General features: G+C 43.1%; 2 protein-coding genes across 4 annotated transcripts in view; one reads left to right on the top strand and one right to left on the bottom strand.

The window, feature by feature from the left end:
- The first annotated feature begins 5364 nt into the window (after nt 1–5364).
- On the top strand, nt 5365–7873 carry LOC106569606 (Krueppel-like factor 2). Of its 2 annotated transcripts, none has more exons than XM_014141136.3 (3): nt 5365–5594; nt 5874–6867; nt 7036–7873. In XM_014141136.3, exons 2-3 carry the CDS (start codon nt 5889–5891, stop codon nt 7209–7211), a joined length of 1155 nt encoding a protein of 384 aa, XP_013996611.2. In that variant the 5' UTR covers nt 5365–5594; nt 5874–5888; the 3' UTR covers nt 7212–7873. The 2 variants fall into 2 exon arrangements, with proteins under 2 accessions (XP_013996611.2, XP_013996610.2); XM_014141135.3 differs by having other exon boundaries at nt 5366–5747.
- A 1683-nt stretch (nt 7874–9556) lies between these two features.
- The window catches only part of LOC106569607 (epidermal growth factor receptor substrate 15-like 1), a 79627-nt gene continuing 71978 nt past the window's right edge, over nt 9557–17205 (bottom strand). The window contains exons 22-23 of one of the 2 annotated variants that reach the window (XM_014141137.3): nt 12220–12236; nt 9557–11624 (exon numbers count right to left, since the gene is read on the bottom strand). In XM_014141137.3, the coding sequence (XP_013996612.3) occupies nt 11493–11624; nt 12220–12236 (149 nt within the window). In that variant the 3' untranslated portion in view covers nt 9557–11492. The remainder of the gene's footprint in view (nt 11625–12219; nt 12237–17205) is intronic. The other variant, XM_014141138.3, reaches the window with a different exon arrangement.

The raw sequence follows: 17205 nt of genomic DNA, 5'->3' as shown, positions 1-17205 counted from the left end.
TTCCATGATGTCTATATTAAAGGGAACGTTGTTTAAATATAAGAGGTTTATTTCTCCACAACTTCTACTTAAAATATCAAAGGGTGTTCATTTTTCACACACAGCTGGCTGGAAGTAGCAGGTAGACAACATGAGGAATGTGTCAATCATCGGCTTGGAGATTTAACCTCTTCAGTATGATAAAAATGACAGACATGCTATCAATTTACCACACAGATAAGGAATGAGTTACAATGACTTTGACATTAAGGGTTGCCCTATTTCCCGGGGCGAGTGACCTGACAAGTCATGCTAGTTGAGCATGCTCTGTGGTTGCTCCATGGGCCAGGTGATTATTATTATTTTTTACTAATAACAACCAAAATGTAAAGAATTCCAGTAGTCTGGTCTTTCAGGTTCCTCCCCTGTGTGTAGGTGGAAATAACTCATTTAAAGTGTAGGGTGTGAACTAGAATGGCAGACCTATGTATTTCATCATTCTAGTACATAGTTGTGAAATAGTTTTTTTTGCATTGCCCAATAGTCACACTATTGTGTAAATCTTTAATTCAAGAAAAACCAGCTTTTGGGGCGTTGCTCATTCTGTGGTGTTCTTACTCATCAACAATGTCACTGTCACTCAAAATATAATTTCCAATTTTTGTTTATTTTCTGCAGACTTGTGCTCAAAGTAGGTTTTAAAGCTTAATAACTCCTACAGAGTCAAGCCAATCAAACTCGATTCACTCAAGTGGCCTTTAATTGTCTATGTGAATCCCCACCTCATCCGCATCCTCAACACATTTGATCTAGTAGCATGGTCCATGTAGTCATCCATTTACTAATGAATTATACCGCATCCATTTATTAATGAATTATACCTCTGCCCTTTACTAATGAATTATACCGCATCCATTTATTAATGAATTATACCTCATCCCTTTATTAATGAATTATACCTCATCTCTTTACTAATGAATTATACCTCATCCCTTTATTAATGAATTATACCTCATCCCTTTATTAATGAATTATACCTCACCCTTTATTAATGAATTATACCTCATCCCTTTATTAATGAATTATACCTAATCCCCTAATTAATGAATTATACCTCATTCCTTTACTAATGAATTATACCTCATCCCTTTATTAATGAATTATACCTCATCCCTTTATTAACAAATTATACCTCAAAGATGCAACTAAAAAAATGAAGAAAACTGTCTAAAACAAGCTTCAGTGGAGAGGCACTGTAGAGGAAGCCTTTTGCTCCTTTTAGCATTTAGCATTTAATTCAAGTAAGTCAAGTATCACTCTGTCTGAACAAAGTTGAGTTCCTCACACTCTTGTTAGCTACAAGCAAACAGTTCAGAGTGTCACTTAGCTCAGAGAGCCGTTTGTCTCCCATTCAGAGAGCCGTTTGTCTCCCGTTCAGAGAGCCGTTTGTCTCCCGTTCAGAGAGCCGTTTGTCTCCCGTTCAGAGAGCCGTTTGTCTCCCGTTCAGAGAGCCGTTTGTCTCCCGTTCAGAGAGCCGTTTGTCTCCCGTTCAGAGAGCCATTTGTCCGTTCAGAGAGCCGTTTGTCTCCCGCTCAGAGAGCCGTTTGTCTCCCGTTCAGAGAGACGTTTGTCTCCCATCTCAAATGGTACTCTACTCCCTATTCCATTACTGTTGAAAAGAGCCCATACCGCTCTGGTCACAAGTAGTGCACTATGTAGGGAATAGGGTGGAATTTGCAACGGAGATGTCTGATTCACACTCTGAGAGAAGGTGGTCCGACAGCAGAACACTCTCATTGGTGGTTGGTCGGGAAGAAGTGGTGGTGTGAGAGTTAGGGCCACGGGTCAGGTGGTCACACACAAGCTCACACACGCACACGCACACACACACACACACACACACACACACACACACACACACACACACACACACACACACCTTCCCCTTCCTTTCCAGGACTACTGGAACACTGTAGGATGACACATGTTCCACAGAACAGAACACAGACTCCAGCATAAAAAAAAAGTTTACTTTGACCTTCTGGCAAGCAGTAAAGCTGTTCAGAGAGATTGTATAATACCCGAGCACATTTTTATACATTATAATGTTTGAATTAATGATATAATGTAAATGTTATCAATGGATTTTTTGGTAGAATGAGTTCAATCCCAGATGGCAACCCTATCAGTTTAGGGAATTGGTAACATCAAAGCTTTACTTTATGTTGCTCTTATGCCTGTGTAGTAACATTGTAATAACAATATTATTATAAAGTATATTATTATTATTATAAAGTAATTAGAGATTGCAATGACAGTTAGCCCAAACATGTACAATCAATGCATAGGCCATGTGTCAGTTGGGCCTAACTGATTATTTCAGAGATAATATTATGATTATGTAATCATGTCCTTCACGAGGCAATAACATGAGCTAGATACTCATTTAGATTCTGCATTTTATTATCTACAATAACATGAGCTAGATACTAATTTAGATTCTGCATTTTATTTTCTACAATAACATGAGCTAGACACTAATTTAGATTCTGCATTTTATTTTCTACAATAACATGGAGTGTGTGTGTCACAATAACAAGATATCTGAGGTAAGAATGAGTGATAAGTATGGCTGTTGCAGTAGGATAACTCATTAGACTAGTCTATTGCTCTTAAAGCAGAATAGGCAAATATTTGTTTATTCTTGGTGTTAGACTTCTGGTTACAAAACACAGGGAAACAAAACAACTTACCTTGTAAGGTAAGGTAGGGTAGGGTAGGGTAGGGTAGGGTCGGGTAGGGTAGGGTAGGGTGGGGCAGGGTAGGGTATGGAGGGTAGAGTAGGGTCGGGTAGGGTAAGGTAGGGTGGGTAGGTAGGGTAGAGTAGGGTAGGGTAGGGTTCTGTAGGGTAGGGGGGGTAAGGTAGGGTGGGGTATAGTGGGGTAGGGTAGGGTGAGGTAGGGTAGAATTGGGTAGGGTAGGGTAGGGTAGGGTGGGGTAGAGTAGGGTAGGGTAGGGTAAGGTAGGGTAGGGTACGGTAGGCAGGGCAGGGTAGATAGGGTGGGTAGAGTGGGGTAGGGTAGGGTGAGGTAGGGTCGGGTTGGGTAAGGTAGGGTAAGGTCCGGTAGGGTAGGGTAGGGTAGGGTAGGTAGGGTAGGGTAAGGTAGGGTAGGGTAGGTAGGGTAGAGTAGGGTAGGGTAGGGTAGGGTAAGGTTGGGTGGGTAGAGTGGGGTAGGGTAGGGTAGGGTAGGGTAGGGTTGGGTAGGGTAGGGTAGGGTCAGGTAGGGTGGGTAGAGTGGGGTAGGGTAGGGTAGGGTAGGGTAGGGTTGGGTAGGGTAGGGTAGGGTAGGGTAAGGTAGGGTGGGGTAGAGTGGGGTAGGGTAGGGTAGGTTGAGTAGGGTAAGGTAGGGTGGGGTAAGGTAAGGTAAGGTAGGGTAGGTAGGGTAGAGTAGGGTAGTGTAGGGTACGGTACGGTAGGGTAGGGTAGGGTAAGGTAGGGTGGGGTAGAGTGGGGTAGGGTAGGGTAGGTAGGGTAGGGTAAGGTTGAGTAGGGTAAGGTAGGGTAAGGTAAGGTAAGGTAAGGTAAGGTAGGGTAGGGTAGGGTAAGGTAGGGTGGGGTAGAGTGGGGTAGGGTAGGGTAAGGTAGGGTAGGGTAAGGTTGAGTAGGGTAAGGTAGGATAAGGTAAGGTAAGGTAAGGTAAGGTAGGGTAGGGTAAGGTAGGGTGGGGTAGAGTGGGGTAGGGTAGGGTAAGGTAGGGTAGGGTAGGGTAAGGTAAGGTAAGGTAAGGTAAGGTAAGGTAAGGTAAGGTAAGGTAAGGTAGGGTAGGGTAGGGTAAGGTGAGGTAGGGTCAGGTAAGGTAGGGTAGGGTAGGGTCAGGTAAGGTAGGGTCAGGTAAGGCAAGGTAAGGTGGGGTAGGGTAGGGTGAGGTAAGGTAGGGTCAGATAAGGTAGGGTTAGGTAAGGTAGGGCAAACGTCATCAACCCCATCAACGTTCCGACCACTGATTCCAATCACTGTTTGTTATTTACACCTGAATAGGATCGCTCATAGGGGAGTTAAATCATGTTACCATCACGTGTCTAAAAACAGTTAAAATCTGTGAAAACAACTGTGAAAACAACTGTGAAAACATCTGTGAAAACAACTGTGAAAACAACTGTGAAAGCATCTGTGAAAACAACTGTGAAAACATCTGTGAAAACAACTGTGAAAACAACTGTGAAAGCATCTGTGAAAACAACTGTGAAAACATCTGTGAAAACAACTGTGAAAACAACTGTGAAAACAACTGTGAAAACAACTGTGAAAGCATCTGTGAAAATAACTGAAAACATCAGTGATAACAACTGTGAAAACAACTGTGAAAACAACTGTGAAAACAACTGTGAAAGCATCTGTGAAAACAACTGTGAAAACATCTGTGAAAACAACTGTGAAAACAACTGTGAAAACATCTGTGAAAACAACTGTGAAAACATCTGTGAAAACAACTGTGAAAACAACTGTGAAAGCATCTGTGAAAACAACTGAAAACATCAGTGATAACAACTGTGAAAACAACTGTGAAAACAACTGTGAAAATAACTGAAAACATCAGTGATAACAACTGTGAAAACATCAGTGATAACAACTGTGAAAACAACTGTGAAAACATCTGTGAAAACATCTGTGAAAACAACTGTGAAAACATCTGTGAAAACATCTGTGAAAACATCAGTGATAACAACTGTGAAAACAACTGTGAAAACATCTGTGAAAACATCTGTGAAAACAACTGTGAAAACAACTGTGAAAACATCAGTGATAACAACTGTGAAAACAACTGTGAAAACAGTTTCCAAGTGCCTGATATAGTTGCATTTAGACACGCATGCTGAGAGGGGACAATAGTCTTCTAGTACAAACCATAAGGGTTAAACAGGTTTAAATTAAATTAGCTCACATTGACTGAGCACGGAAACTTTCAATTGGCCTACAATACATTAGATGTAAAGATTTTTAACATGTAATAAGATATCTCATGTAGCATCGTTACATACATGTTCTGAATGTTTATCTCTAGGCTATCCCAAACCCTATTTTAAATATTTGTTTAATAGTAATTCAAGGTTCAGTGTAAATTGTGAGTTGAATTTAGATTTAAATTATTGACAAAGTACAACTAAACTGTAAGAAATTAAATGGGCTAAGTCAATCAAACATTTGGCCTGTTTTATTTTTCTCAGATGTAACTTCATTCCTTTGGCCACATTATGTATGTGTAATGATGACATATTGTATGTTTTTGACAAGTACGTGCCACGCTTGCACTCCCTCCGCCTCCAGGTGGGTTGGTCTATGAATCGCCCGCGTGGAGGGAGGTTCCCCAGCGCTTTATAGGCTCGGCTGAACGGCGGAGTGGAGAGAGACAGAGAGAGACAGAGCGGAGTAACTTAGCTCACCGGAGGACAGCTTTATATACCGGAGCTAAATTTATCATCATCCTGAACGTATTTCCTCGCTGGCGCACAATTGGTCCAGCTACTCGGCTACCATATTTATAAGCCTGGACGACCTACTGCTTGCTGGTGTCTTTCAAGCGCAATTTTGGAACAGTTAGATATTCTGGTGGAAGGTGAGCTCAAAAAGGCACTCAAAAAGGCACTCACTCACTGAATCAACTTTGACAAGAAACAAATACGCATTTATTGTGACTTAAATGGCTTTATCCGGTGTGATTCTGCCACCCATCTCGACATTCGCAAACCAAACCAAAAGTTTAGAAGATGTAAGTACAGACCTCAAACTTGTATGATCATGTGTGTGTTTCGGTGTCGCCTTCTGCTTGGAGATTCACCTCTGTGTATTGTGTCATATATCTAATGTCTTTTTCCCCCCCTATTGGTTGTTGCAGAGGTGGAAAAGCGACATGGACAAAACGATGTCTTCCAACTGCTCCATGCTTGATATGGTACAGAACATGGACTGTCGGAGCATCGAAAGGAAAGACGACGAAGATCTGAGTAACTACTTAGATTTGGATTTCATTCTGGCAAACACCACTGGATCAGACAGCATGCCTACCCCTGCGCTGGGAGCAGGTGTAGCGTTGTATAACATGCCCTCAGTGGATTATCCAGGCAACCTGTTCACCACCGGGAGCCCTATGCCGTCCTACCCGTCCAGCGAGCACAGCTCCCCGCCTCCCCCCTACAGCACCAGTCTGATGGCGGAGCTTCTCAGGTCCGAGGGAGAGAACAACTACGGAGTCGATATTACTCGTAATACCTATAGCGTCCAAGGACGGTTTTATGTCAACTCTGCACTTTTTCCCATCACACAGGACATTATTGATAACATCAAAGTGGAGCCGTCCATGGACGGTTATGGACCCGTTATGAGCATGGGCCCCCAGAGCTGTCCAAAAATCAAGCAAGAGGGAAACGTGTCGTGCATGATGTCCTTTGAGCAGCCGAGAGTAGCCGTCTCTCCGCGTGCAGCCAGCAACATAACGCCACCGCTCAGCCCCAACGACCAGGGGAGCTCCGAGTGCCACCAGCAGGTACCGATGTGTCACTCCATGAGCTTCCCACAGAACTTCCACTCCTCGGCGACGTACACACACCAACGCCCCGGAGCGCCTCCAGCAGCACAGATGCAGCTTGGACCATACCAAGGCGCTCACCAGTTCGGCATGTACGAGGAGGGACTGAGCGTGCAGCCGAACACACAGAGGGTACTGCTGACGCCTCCGTCCTCTCCGCTGGAACTGCTGGAGACCAAGCCCAAGAGAGGTCGCCGCACCTGGCCGCGGAAGCGCACAGCTACGCACACCTGCACATTCGCTGGGTGCGGTAAGACTTACACCAAGAGTTCACATCTGAAGGCGCATCACAGAACGCACACTGGTAAGGAATATTATTGTTTTTTTGACGAATTACGCAACATTACGTCTAACATTGGGCATATATGCTATTACACAGCCGTATTCTTGGTGAATACATATAGTTGCTTGACTGTTGACGTTATCCCAACGGAAGCTTATGCTGACGTTTCTCTCTTCTTTGTCTCTGCAGGTGAAAAGCCATACCATTGCAGTTGGGACGGTTGCGGCTGGAAATTCGCTCGCTCCGACGAACTGACACGGCATTTCCGCAAACACACCGGTCACCGGCCCTTCCAGTGCCACCTGTGCGAGCGCGCATTCTCCCGGTCCGACCACCTTGCGCTTCACATGAAGCGACACATGTGAATGTGATGTACACGACTTGGACTGATGGTGGGTTATTATTAAGGGGTGACCTTCAGGCCTATTTTGTTTATCTGTCTTTTTCATATTTAAGATGTTTTACATGCCAACGTTTTTTGTTGTTGTTGTTTTTTTAAATATGTATATTGATAAATGTTTAGTGTGATTATTTTCTAGTAATGTAGCTGGTACTACCTTGGTTATTGTTATATTAAAGCTTTAGAAACGCTTGGTAGGGTGTTTGGTTGTATGTGGGGCTGGCCCTGTACTTATTCTCTTTCCTTGGAAAAACTGGAGTGCTGTGTTCAACACAAAAGTGCCTTTCTATTATTCTACCTGTAAGTGTCCACTGCAGAACTAGAAGGGCACCAAAATAAGACATGTTTACATAGTCTGCTATTAGTGAAATACGTTTTGTTATTGAAAACTGCCTCAATGATTTGAATGGCCCAAATACTGTAACTTACCTTAGCCTCAACTGTTTTCATGGAAATCTTTTGGATGAAATTGTGTGGTATGATTTGGGTGCAAAAAGATGGGTCCAGACTCATTGTACACTACCAGGGCTAGATGTCTTGTGTATCCTTATTTTTGACTGAAGTCTGTATTCATTTTATACTGTAAATGGTGTATTTATTGTAAATATTAAAATACATTGAAATATATTGATTTGTATTTCATTCTTGATTGATATCATGATGTGTGTAATGATGCATTTAGTCCAATAGTCAGCAGACATCCTCCTTGTTTTGAGAAAGTTGTTCAGACGTTGTACTAGTTTAATAAACCACATCCAGCCCTGAATATGGCCTTTATATTTACACTGTAGATGGATGTAGTAGGACAGACCTAAGATCATACATTCACTCTATCACACAGTTCATTAGACTATAAGTGTATACACACTGCTACTCTATACACCTCTTCTCAACCTCAGACTTGGTTCAATTGAAAATATGTTTTCCAGCTGTTACTCTGACAAGGCCAGTATTTCTTTGTGGGTTCAGCCTATAAATACAAACAAATGTCCATAATTAGAGGCTGACTGGGCTGGGGAGATGTCTGGACGGGACAGGGGGGGGACACAGCAGTCCCAAATAGCACTGTCTTTATTCTCTTATTTAGAGGACTACTTTTGTTATTTTATGGAATATGGTTCCATATCTCTGATGGCTAAATTACACATGGACGTCAGAGGTCCTTACATTCAACCGAAATGATACACACTCCTTCAAAAACATATTACCTGAGCTGCTAACTGATCACGCCTCCCATTAGAAGTGACACTACTCTGTCGCTGAAAGAGACAGGCAAGACAGGTAGGAGCAGGCAGCTGCACTTGGTACCTCTCACTCAATATCTGCTACATTGCACTGACTATTGGTCCATTTGAGAGGATTTGGCAATTTGCAGAGGAAAAAGGTTAATCACAGATTTCAGTTCAATCTGCCAACAAGTAGAAGCCTGCCTAAAAATAACTAATTGAGTAGTGAAACGCAAATCTAACATTCTTTCACTTTTCTGTTCTTGTGAAAGTTATTTTTTACTGCAGAGTGAGGAAAGAGGGGAAAGAGAGGAAAGAGGGGAAAGAGAGGAAAGAGGGGAAAGAGGGGAAAGAGAGGAAAGAGAGGAAAGAGGGGAAAGAGGGGAAAGAGGGGAAAGAGGGGAAAGAGAGGAAAGAGAGGAAAGAGAGGAAAGAGGGGAAAGAGGGGAAAGAGGGGAAAGAGAGGGAAGAGAGGAAAGAGAGGAAAGAGGGGAAAGAGAGGAAAGAGGGGAAAGAGAGGAAAGAGAGGAAAGAGGGGAAAGAGGGGAAAGAGAGGAAAGAGGGGAAAGAGAGGAAAGAGGGGAAAGAGAGGAAAGAGAGGAAAGAGAGGAAAGAGGGGAAAGAGAGGAAAGAGGGGAAAGAGGGGAAAGAGAGGAAAGAGTGAGAAAGAACAGGGAAAAGGGGGAGAAGAGAGAGGGAAAGAGGAGAGGGAGAAAGGAGGGCGAGAGACAGAGAGGGGGAAAGAAAGGAGAGAGGAAGAGAGGGGGAAAGAGGAGAGGAAAAGAGGGAAAGAGGAGAGAAGGAAAGAGGAGAAAAGAGAGAGGGCAAGGGGAGAGAGGGAGAGGAGAAAAGAGGAGAGGGGGAGAGATGAGAAAAGAGGAGAGAGGAGAAGAGAGGGAGAGAGGAGAAAAGAGGAGAGAGGGCAAGGGGAGAGATGAGCGAGGGAGAGAGGAGAAAGAGGAGAGAGGAGAAAGAGGAGAGAAGAGAAAGAGGAGAGAGGAGACAGGGAGAGAGCAGAAAAGAGGGAAAGAGGAGAAGAGAGGTAGAGAGTGTATCTCTTTGAAACAAGACACCAACCACTTCCTGGAATGTTACATGACGTTTTATTTATATTCAAAGATATACACAGGATTACAATTATTTCAACCTTGAAGGAATATTTATAATCATATATACCGTTACACATGAAATGAGCCATTTTGGTTGTGGATAAGTAAGACAGACATCACTTCTTAATGCATCTCAGTGTGACCAATACAACACTGGAGAATGAGCTGCAGCACAGAGTTCCTTGAATATACACACAGACACTGTGTCTGTAGCCCAAATGCCACCCTATTCCCTATATAGTGCACTACTTTTAACAAGGGGCCCCCATAGGAAATAGGGTGGAAATTGAGACAACCAAAGGAGGTCATAAACACACATTGTACGTGCCAAACAAGCCCTATCATCAGTGAAATACAAGCCATTAGGACAGCACATCCTTGCGGCAGGTAGTGGCCAGGACCAAACTGAGTTATTATTGACTGTGGTGCTTATGAGTGTAACAAGAAATTGTCTTCTGAAAATGAATTAAATATAAAAGAAAGGTAGTAATTCTAATGCCCTAGTTGAATAAATCAATAACAGATGAAACACTTCAAAGTCAACCCACTGAATTCATTATAGAGTTTAGCATTAAGAGATTACAACAAAAATACAATCTAAATGTTGACAGTGAGAGGTGAAAGGTCAACCCCCCCATATCCTTTAAGGCAGGAGAGTTTTTGAACTTGTCATTCTTCTGTTGGGGTGGAAGGCAATAAAAAGTAGAGAACCCCGAGACAAGAAAATAACAAAGAATATCTGTATTTCCATAATCTAAACATTTCCTTACCAAAAGGAGATTTTCACCAGAAATTAGGAACACAAGCACACTCACTGACAGAGAAAGAGTATGCTATAACTTTAGACTTTTAGCATGAATGTTTTTAAGCAGTTATTTAAGGGTATATTATACAGTTATAACAGTGCATGTACAGATACTTCATAAACCACAAGTGCATGATTTTTCCCTATATAAATAATACAAATTAAATAAAAATGTTAAAATCTTGGCTATTTCCTCACAACAAATGATGAAGCAAAATAAAGTTAAGCACCCAGAGTCTCCCCATAGAAGAACTACGAGGTCTACTAGAGTCAGAACGACCCTTGACCTTAGCCAAGTCAGAGTTAAGTCACTCTTGATTTAGGCTGTCAGTCAGTCAGGTCGGGCTAAAAAAAAGGAGCTGAGCTGTAGCTGATTTTAGTTGTGATGCAGCTAACTAGAATTAACCATTGAGGCTGACGATGACAAAGAGGTTAAAGAGAGGCTTTGGTAGGTTAGTGTTGATAAAGTCTGGCTTCAGTGGAACTGGATCGGTAGAGGGGCTGCTATCCCATCCTCAAATCCTAGGCCCAATCCCAAATCGACCCCTAAACCCTACACCATATGCACTTGTAGAGATCGGAGAGGATTTGATTGGTATAAGCAATATAGTGAAACTTCCACCTAGCCTATCAGAGAGCACGCTGGAGCTATAGCCAGATTACTTACACCTGTCAAATCCTCTCAGATTAGCATAGGGCGCAGGGTTTAGGGGCCAATTTGGGCACAGGGGTTAGGAGATGATTGGGCCACAGTCTAGAGGGGCTGTTGTCAGAACGTCACAGAGCTGCAGCGGGAGGCTGTTGTCAGGGTGAAGTTGTAGTTGTTGTTAGGGTGTACTCTGGTTTATATTGGGGGGTGTACAAGCATTGTAGTCAAGTCTGAAGACACACTGTCCTCAGGCTCTAGTCAGACGGTAGTATTTAGGCTGTTGAGGAACTACTGCTCCTGGTGAAGCTGTATGTTGTGCTGTACTGTATGATATCAGTTAGTTGCATTGTTTTACTCAGCTTGTAACAGGACTGTGGCCAGGAGGTGAGTGTTGTTGTGAGTGTCTAACAGGACTGTGGTTATTGAAGTGAGTCTAATAGGGTTTTTAATAGGGTTTTCATCCTTGCTGAGGGCGATGGCCAGGTCTGGGTCCTTCTGTTCCTGTGGGTGGAGTCTCCTCAGTCTCTCCTGTTCCTGTGGGCGGAGTCTCCCTCTTTGCCCACGCCAGCTGCTCTGACTCACTTCCTGACTACAGGAAGGTAGGGGGAAAAGTTACACACTGGATACAAGGGGAGAGATGCCCATAGACACCTGAAGCCCACGTGTCAAAGGGTCTCATAATCAACTTTTACATTTGGAGACAATAGTGAGCGATAAAAACATTTGAGATCAAATGATGGTTTTTGAACTGAGAAGTTGAATTTCAGTAAATATGAACAAAAAAATTAAACAGTGAGTTCCAACTGTGGTAAAACCAGCTCATGATGATTTATTTAATTAATGCTGATTGATAAAATATTGAATTCTTCAAATCGGTGCCAAAAAAAAAGAGAAAAAAAGTTATACATTTTGAGGATTTCTGGTGCTACCAACTGTAACGTACCTCCATTTTCTACTCAGTGTGTAAAGCCACCTTTGTTGAAGATGTCAATAGTGATCACCAATCAGAGTGCTCATCAATTCAGGATGTCAATAGTGATCACCAATCAGAGTGCTCATCCATTCAGGATGTCAATAGTGATCACCAATCAGAGTGCTCATCCATTTAGAGAGTGGAATTTAGAAAGGTTCTTTGTATGCAAAGAATTCAATTTGGTCATCACACCCTTCTCTAGTAAACTTACCTTGACACTTTCCAGTCCTGGGAGAAAAACACATTACAATACAATGCTAAACATACAAATTATTAAAAATAATAACAGGCACCAACACAAATAACGCAGGGCAGATCACACACACACACACACACACCACACACACACACACACACACACACACACACACACACACACACACACACACACACACACACACACACACACACACACACACACACACACACACACACACACACACACACACACACACACACACACACACACACACACACCACACACACACACACACACACACCACGTTGGCACCAGGACCTAGGTAAACAATATCACCAACAACAAAAAAATGTGCAACAAGAAGAAACGCAAAAGAAAATGCAAAGCATCAGATGTACCAGACAGTGTGGAGACGAAAAACAGAGATTCTGACAAGACTACTTACTGTACGTCTTGACAGAGAGTCACACGGTACGACGTACAAGCAGAGCACCGACTGAGGGAGCGAAAGCCACCGCAGAACTATTACAGAATAGATGATTGCCATTGGTGTTGAACTATGAACAATCAACTGTGTTCTAGACACGTTTTTCATTTTATTTTTACGTTTGTTTAGCCAGATGTCAGAGACGTCGCAGGAACAGTTAGCAACCAGCCTCCTATTACACGACAACGCAATAGGGGAGAGACTAGCAGGGTTGGGGTCAATTCCAATTCAATTCCAGTCGATTCAGAAAGTAAAACAACTTCCAAATCCTAAACTTTCCACATTGAAAAGTATTGATGAGAATTGGAATTTCAAAGTGTCCTTCAGTGAATTATCTGGAATTTGAGCCTAAACCTGGAGACCGGCGACTAGAGGAAGAACAGGAACTGATGTCTGCTGAGCTTTCTCAAGAGGTTTGCTCGTCAACACCAGGGTACAGGTGATCCCATTGTTACATTCATATCATCTATTGGACGGTGAATGGTTGCATAGCAACAGCTACTCCAGCTCCAGGTGCTGAATGATTTGCAGAAAAAAAAATAAACTTGTATTCTGCTCTAGATGTTCTGAGATGACCACTACAAGCAGGAAGCAGAAAGCAACAGCGGCAGAGACTGGACAGTAGGAAGAACCATTGAGCTCAAACTTACAGAACAAAACCCTCTAGAAGTAGCTTTGCTGGAGAGGAAGGAAGAGTAAAACGATCTTTTCTGCTGCCAAGTGAATCTCCAAAGGTGTTTTGAATCTCCAAAGGGTCCCTTGCTTTTATCAAAGCATTAGCACCATCACCACCCAACCCAAGTCATGAGAGATAACTCTTGACAGGTTTGAAGAAGTCAAAGCAATACAGGAATGTTGCTGTACAGTGTACAGATCCTACAGATCCTACATACAGGAATGTTGCTGTACAGTGTACAGATCCTACAGATCCTACATACAGGAATGTTGCTGTACAGTGTACAGATCCTACATACAGGAATGTTGCTGTACAGTGTACAGATCCTACATACAGGAATGTTGCTGTACAGTGTACAGATCCTACATACAGGAATGTTGCTGTACAGTGTACAGATCCTACATACAGGAATGTTGCTGTACAGTGTACAGATCGTACATACAGGAATGTTGCTGTACAGTGTACAGATCCTACATACAGGAATGTTGCTGTACAGTGTACAGATCCTACATACAGGAATGTTGCTGTACAGTGTACAGATCCTACATACAGGAATGTTGCTGTACAGTGTACAGATCCTACATACAGGAATGTTGCTGTACAGTGTACAGATCCTACATACAGGAATGTTGCTGTACAGTGTACAGATCCTACATACAGGAATGTTGCTGTACAGTGTACAGATCGTACATACAGGAATGTTGCTGTACAGTGTACAGATCCTACATACAGGAATGTTGCTGTACAGTGTACAGATCCTACATACAGGAATGTTGCTGTACAGTGTACAGATCCTACATACAGGAATGTTGCTGTACAGTGCATCTACAGCGCTGTAAACAAATAAACAAATATTTGCCCCCTTTCTGATTTTCTATATTTTTTGCATATTTAGACAAAGGGAATCTGAGTTTACAAATACAAAAAAAAACCCAGATACTTATTTTATTTATTTAATTAACAAAGTTATACAACACCCAGTTCTGCATGGAAGAGTTCATGAGAAAAAGTTGTGACTGATCAACAGGAAGCGTTTGGTTTGAATCGTTGCAGCTGAAGGTGGCACAACCAGTTATTGAGTGAAAGGGGACAATTACTTTTTCACACGGGGGCATTGTGTGTTGCATAACATTGTTTATGAAATAAGTGTGTAATGGTCGTGTTATTTGTTCACTCGGGTTCCTTTTATCTAATATTAGGTTTTGGTTGAAGATCTGATTAACATTCAGTTTATAAAAAAATATTTTTTCACAGCACTGTGTTTGTAGAATATGTTTAAAGATTACAGTACTTGAATGACATAACATTCTCACATTAGTTCCAGGCTACCGTTAAACATTTTGTGACAATAATGTATTTGTTACAAGCACTAAACAAATAATATTTGGTGGAACTTAATTGATTGATGATTGACTGACGTAACAAAATTAAATTGTGTCTCGTTATATACAGAAACCCCGGCATCAAAAAGTGTGTAGATGAAAATGTCCCAACTACATTGAGCCACATTAGGAGAAGTACGTGTTGCAGGGCATTATGAAAGTAGTAGAAGGAAGCCTAGAGCTGCCTGAGTGAGAGCCTGGCTCTGAGACACAGTGTGTGTGTGTGTGTGTGTGTGTGTGTGTGTGTGTGTGTGTGTGTGTGTGTGTGTGTGTGTGTGTGTGTGTTTGTGAGTGAGAGATTGAGACACTGGTACTAGGGCAGTAGGCATTGTGGGAGGAGTACTGGTTACATAAGGTGTTAACCACAAAGTAGCGAGGAAACATACTGAGGATCTGCCCCCCGTATGTCTCAAATGGCACCCTACTCCCTATAAAGTGCACTACGTAGGGAATAGGGTGGTGCCATTTTGGACACCGACTGACTCCAAAAAAACTGTAGAGAAAACACCATCACTTTCTCTGTGCCTTGTATCAGCAGGGCTGTAGAGAAAACACCATCACTTTCTCTGTGCCTTGTATCAGCAGGGCTGTAGAGAAAACACCATCACTTTCTCTGTGCCTTGTATCAGCAGGGCTGTAGAGAAAACACCACCACTTTCTCTGTGCCTTGTATCAGCAGGGCTGTAGAGAGAACAGCATCACTTTCTCTGTGCCTTGTATCAGCAGGGCTGTAGAGAGAACAGCATCACTTTCTCTGTGCCTTGTATCAGCAGGGCTGTAGAGAGAACAGCATCACTTTCTCTGTGCCTTGTATCAGCAGGGCTGTAGAGAGAACAGCATCACTTTCTCTGTGCCTTGTATCAGCAGGGCTGTAGAGAGAACAGCATCACTTTCTCTGTGCCTTGTATCAGCAGGGCTGTAGAGAAAACACCATCACTTTCTCTGTGCCTTGTATCAGCAGGGCTGTAGAGAAAACACCATCACTTTCTCTGTGCCTTGTATCAGCAGGGCTGTAGAGAAAACACCATCACTTTCTCTGTGCCTTGTATCAGCAGGGCTGTAGAGAAAACACCATCACTTTCTCTCAGTACTGACAGTAGCAGCAATACACCCTATAGTTGTCTACAGTTGAATTACTATACACATCTAACACAACGACAGAGATCATCCATCCACTGTTTTCTCTCATTTAAAACGACCTTGAAAATGTACAAAATAACGTATGTCTGGAAAACGGAAGGATGTCCATTAATTGTGCAAATAAAAACAGCTTCATTGTCCAACCTAGTATTTGTGTGTTTGTATTGATCAGACTGGGTTTCTCTCTCTTCCCTCAGTCCTGACATACACCACTTAACACTTGATCACTAACGACATCAACAGACGGAGCCTTGACTGAACATCAGATAAATACTGAAGCTGAACATTGCTGTCAGTCAGAATTGTGGCCTTAGAAAGAAACCTAGAAAACCATCAGACTACCATCATGCTAGCTACTGTGTTAAACAACGACACTGTTGCAGTGGGCTTTTGTAGTCAGCTTTTCTATGCATCAAGCCCTATAAAGTGTGTTGATACCCATGTGAAATACATGGGTACAATTTTAGATTGATAGAAATCAATTTGGAACACGCTGAACAGCTGAAGGAACAGCTGGGTGACCGAAGGAGCACCTGTAAAGACTAGCTACAATCCACCCCCTCCTCTCAGAGATAAGAGGCTGAATAGTTGACTCACCACCACTGGTCTGTCGTCCTCACTCGCTTCAAGATGGCCACCATTGTTCCTGTGTCCAGGACAAGCTAAGGTAACTGAACTGTCTATCCGCCCAGTAGCACACGAGTACTCACTTCTGTCATGATCAAGTGCTTTGAAAGGCTCGTCAAGGACCACATCAGCTCCACCGTACCCAACACCCTAGACCCACAACAATTTTGTATACCGCCCCAACAGATCCACGGGCGACGCAATCGCCGTTGCACTGCACAACACCCTATCCCACCTGGACAACAGGACTACCTACGTGAGAATGCTGTTCATCGACTATAGCTCAGCTTTTAACACCATAGTACCCTCCAAGCTCGTCACTAAGCTCAGGGTTCTGAACTCCTCTCTGTGCAACTGGGTCATGGACTTCCTGACGGGCCGACCCCAAGCAGTGAAGGTAGGCAACACCTCCGCCACGCTGATCCTCAACACTGGGGCCCCACAGGGGTACGTGCTCAGCCCCCTCCTGTACTTCCTGTTCACCCATGACGGCGTGGTCACGCATGACTCCAACTCAATCATCAAGTTTGCTGACGACGCTACAGTGGTAGGCCTAATTACCAAGAACGACGAGACAGCCTACAGGGAGGAGGTGAGAGACCTGGTGGAGTGGTGCCAGGAAAATAACCTGTCCCTCAACGTCAACAAAACAAAGGAGCCGATGGTGGACTACAGGAGACAGAAGA

This window comes from Salmo salar, chromosome 14, assembly GCF_965601325.2.
Source record: "Salmo salar chromosome 14, fSalSal1, whole genome shotgun sequence".
NCBI lineage: Eukaryota > Metazoa > Chordata > Actinopteri > Salmoniformes > Salmonidae > Salmo > Salmo salar.
Note: the sequence above shows the minus strand (reverse complement) of the source record. Positions and strands in the feature narration are given on the sequence as shown.

What these genes read in the sequence shown, in the direction of transcription:
- LOC106569606 (XM_014141135.3), top strand. Translation starts at nt 5,679, where the DNA reads ATGGCTTTATCCGGTGTGATTCTGCCACCCATCTCGACATTCGCAAAC. An exon ending in AAACCAAAAGTTTAGAAGAT is followed by an intron (nt 5,748 to 5,873) that starts GTAAGTACAGAC and finishes TGGTTGTTGCAG; the next exon opens with AGGTGGAAAAGCGACATGGA. An exon ending in GCATCACAGAACGCACACTG is followed by an intron (nt 6,868 to 7,035) that starts GTAAGGAATATT and finishes TTGTCTCTGCAG; the next exon opens with GTGAAAAGCCATACCATTGC.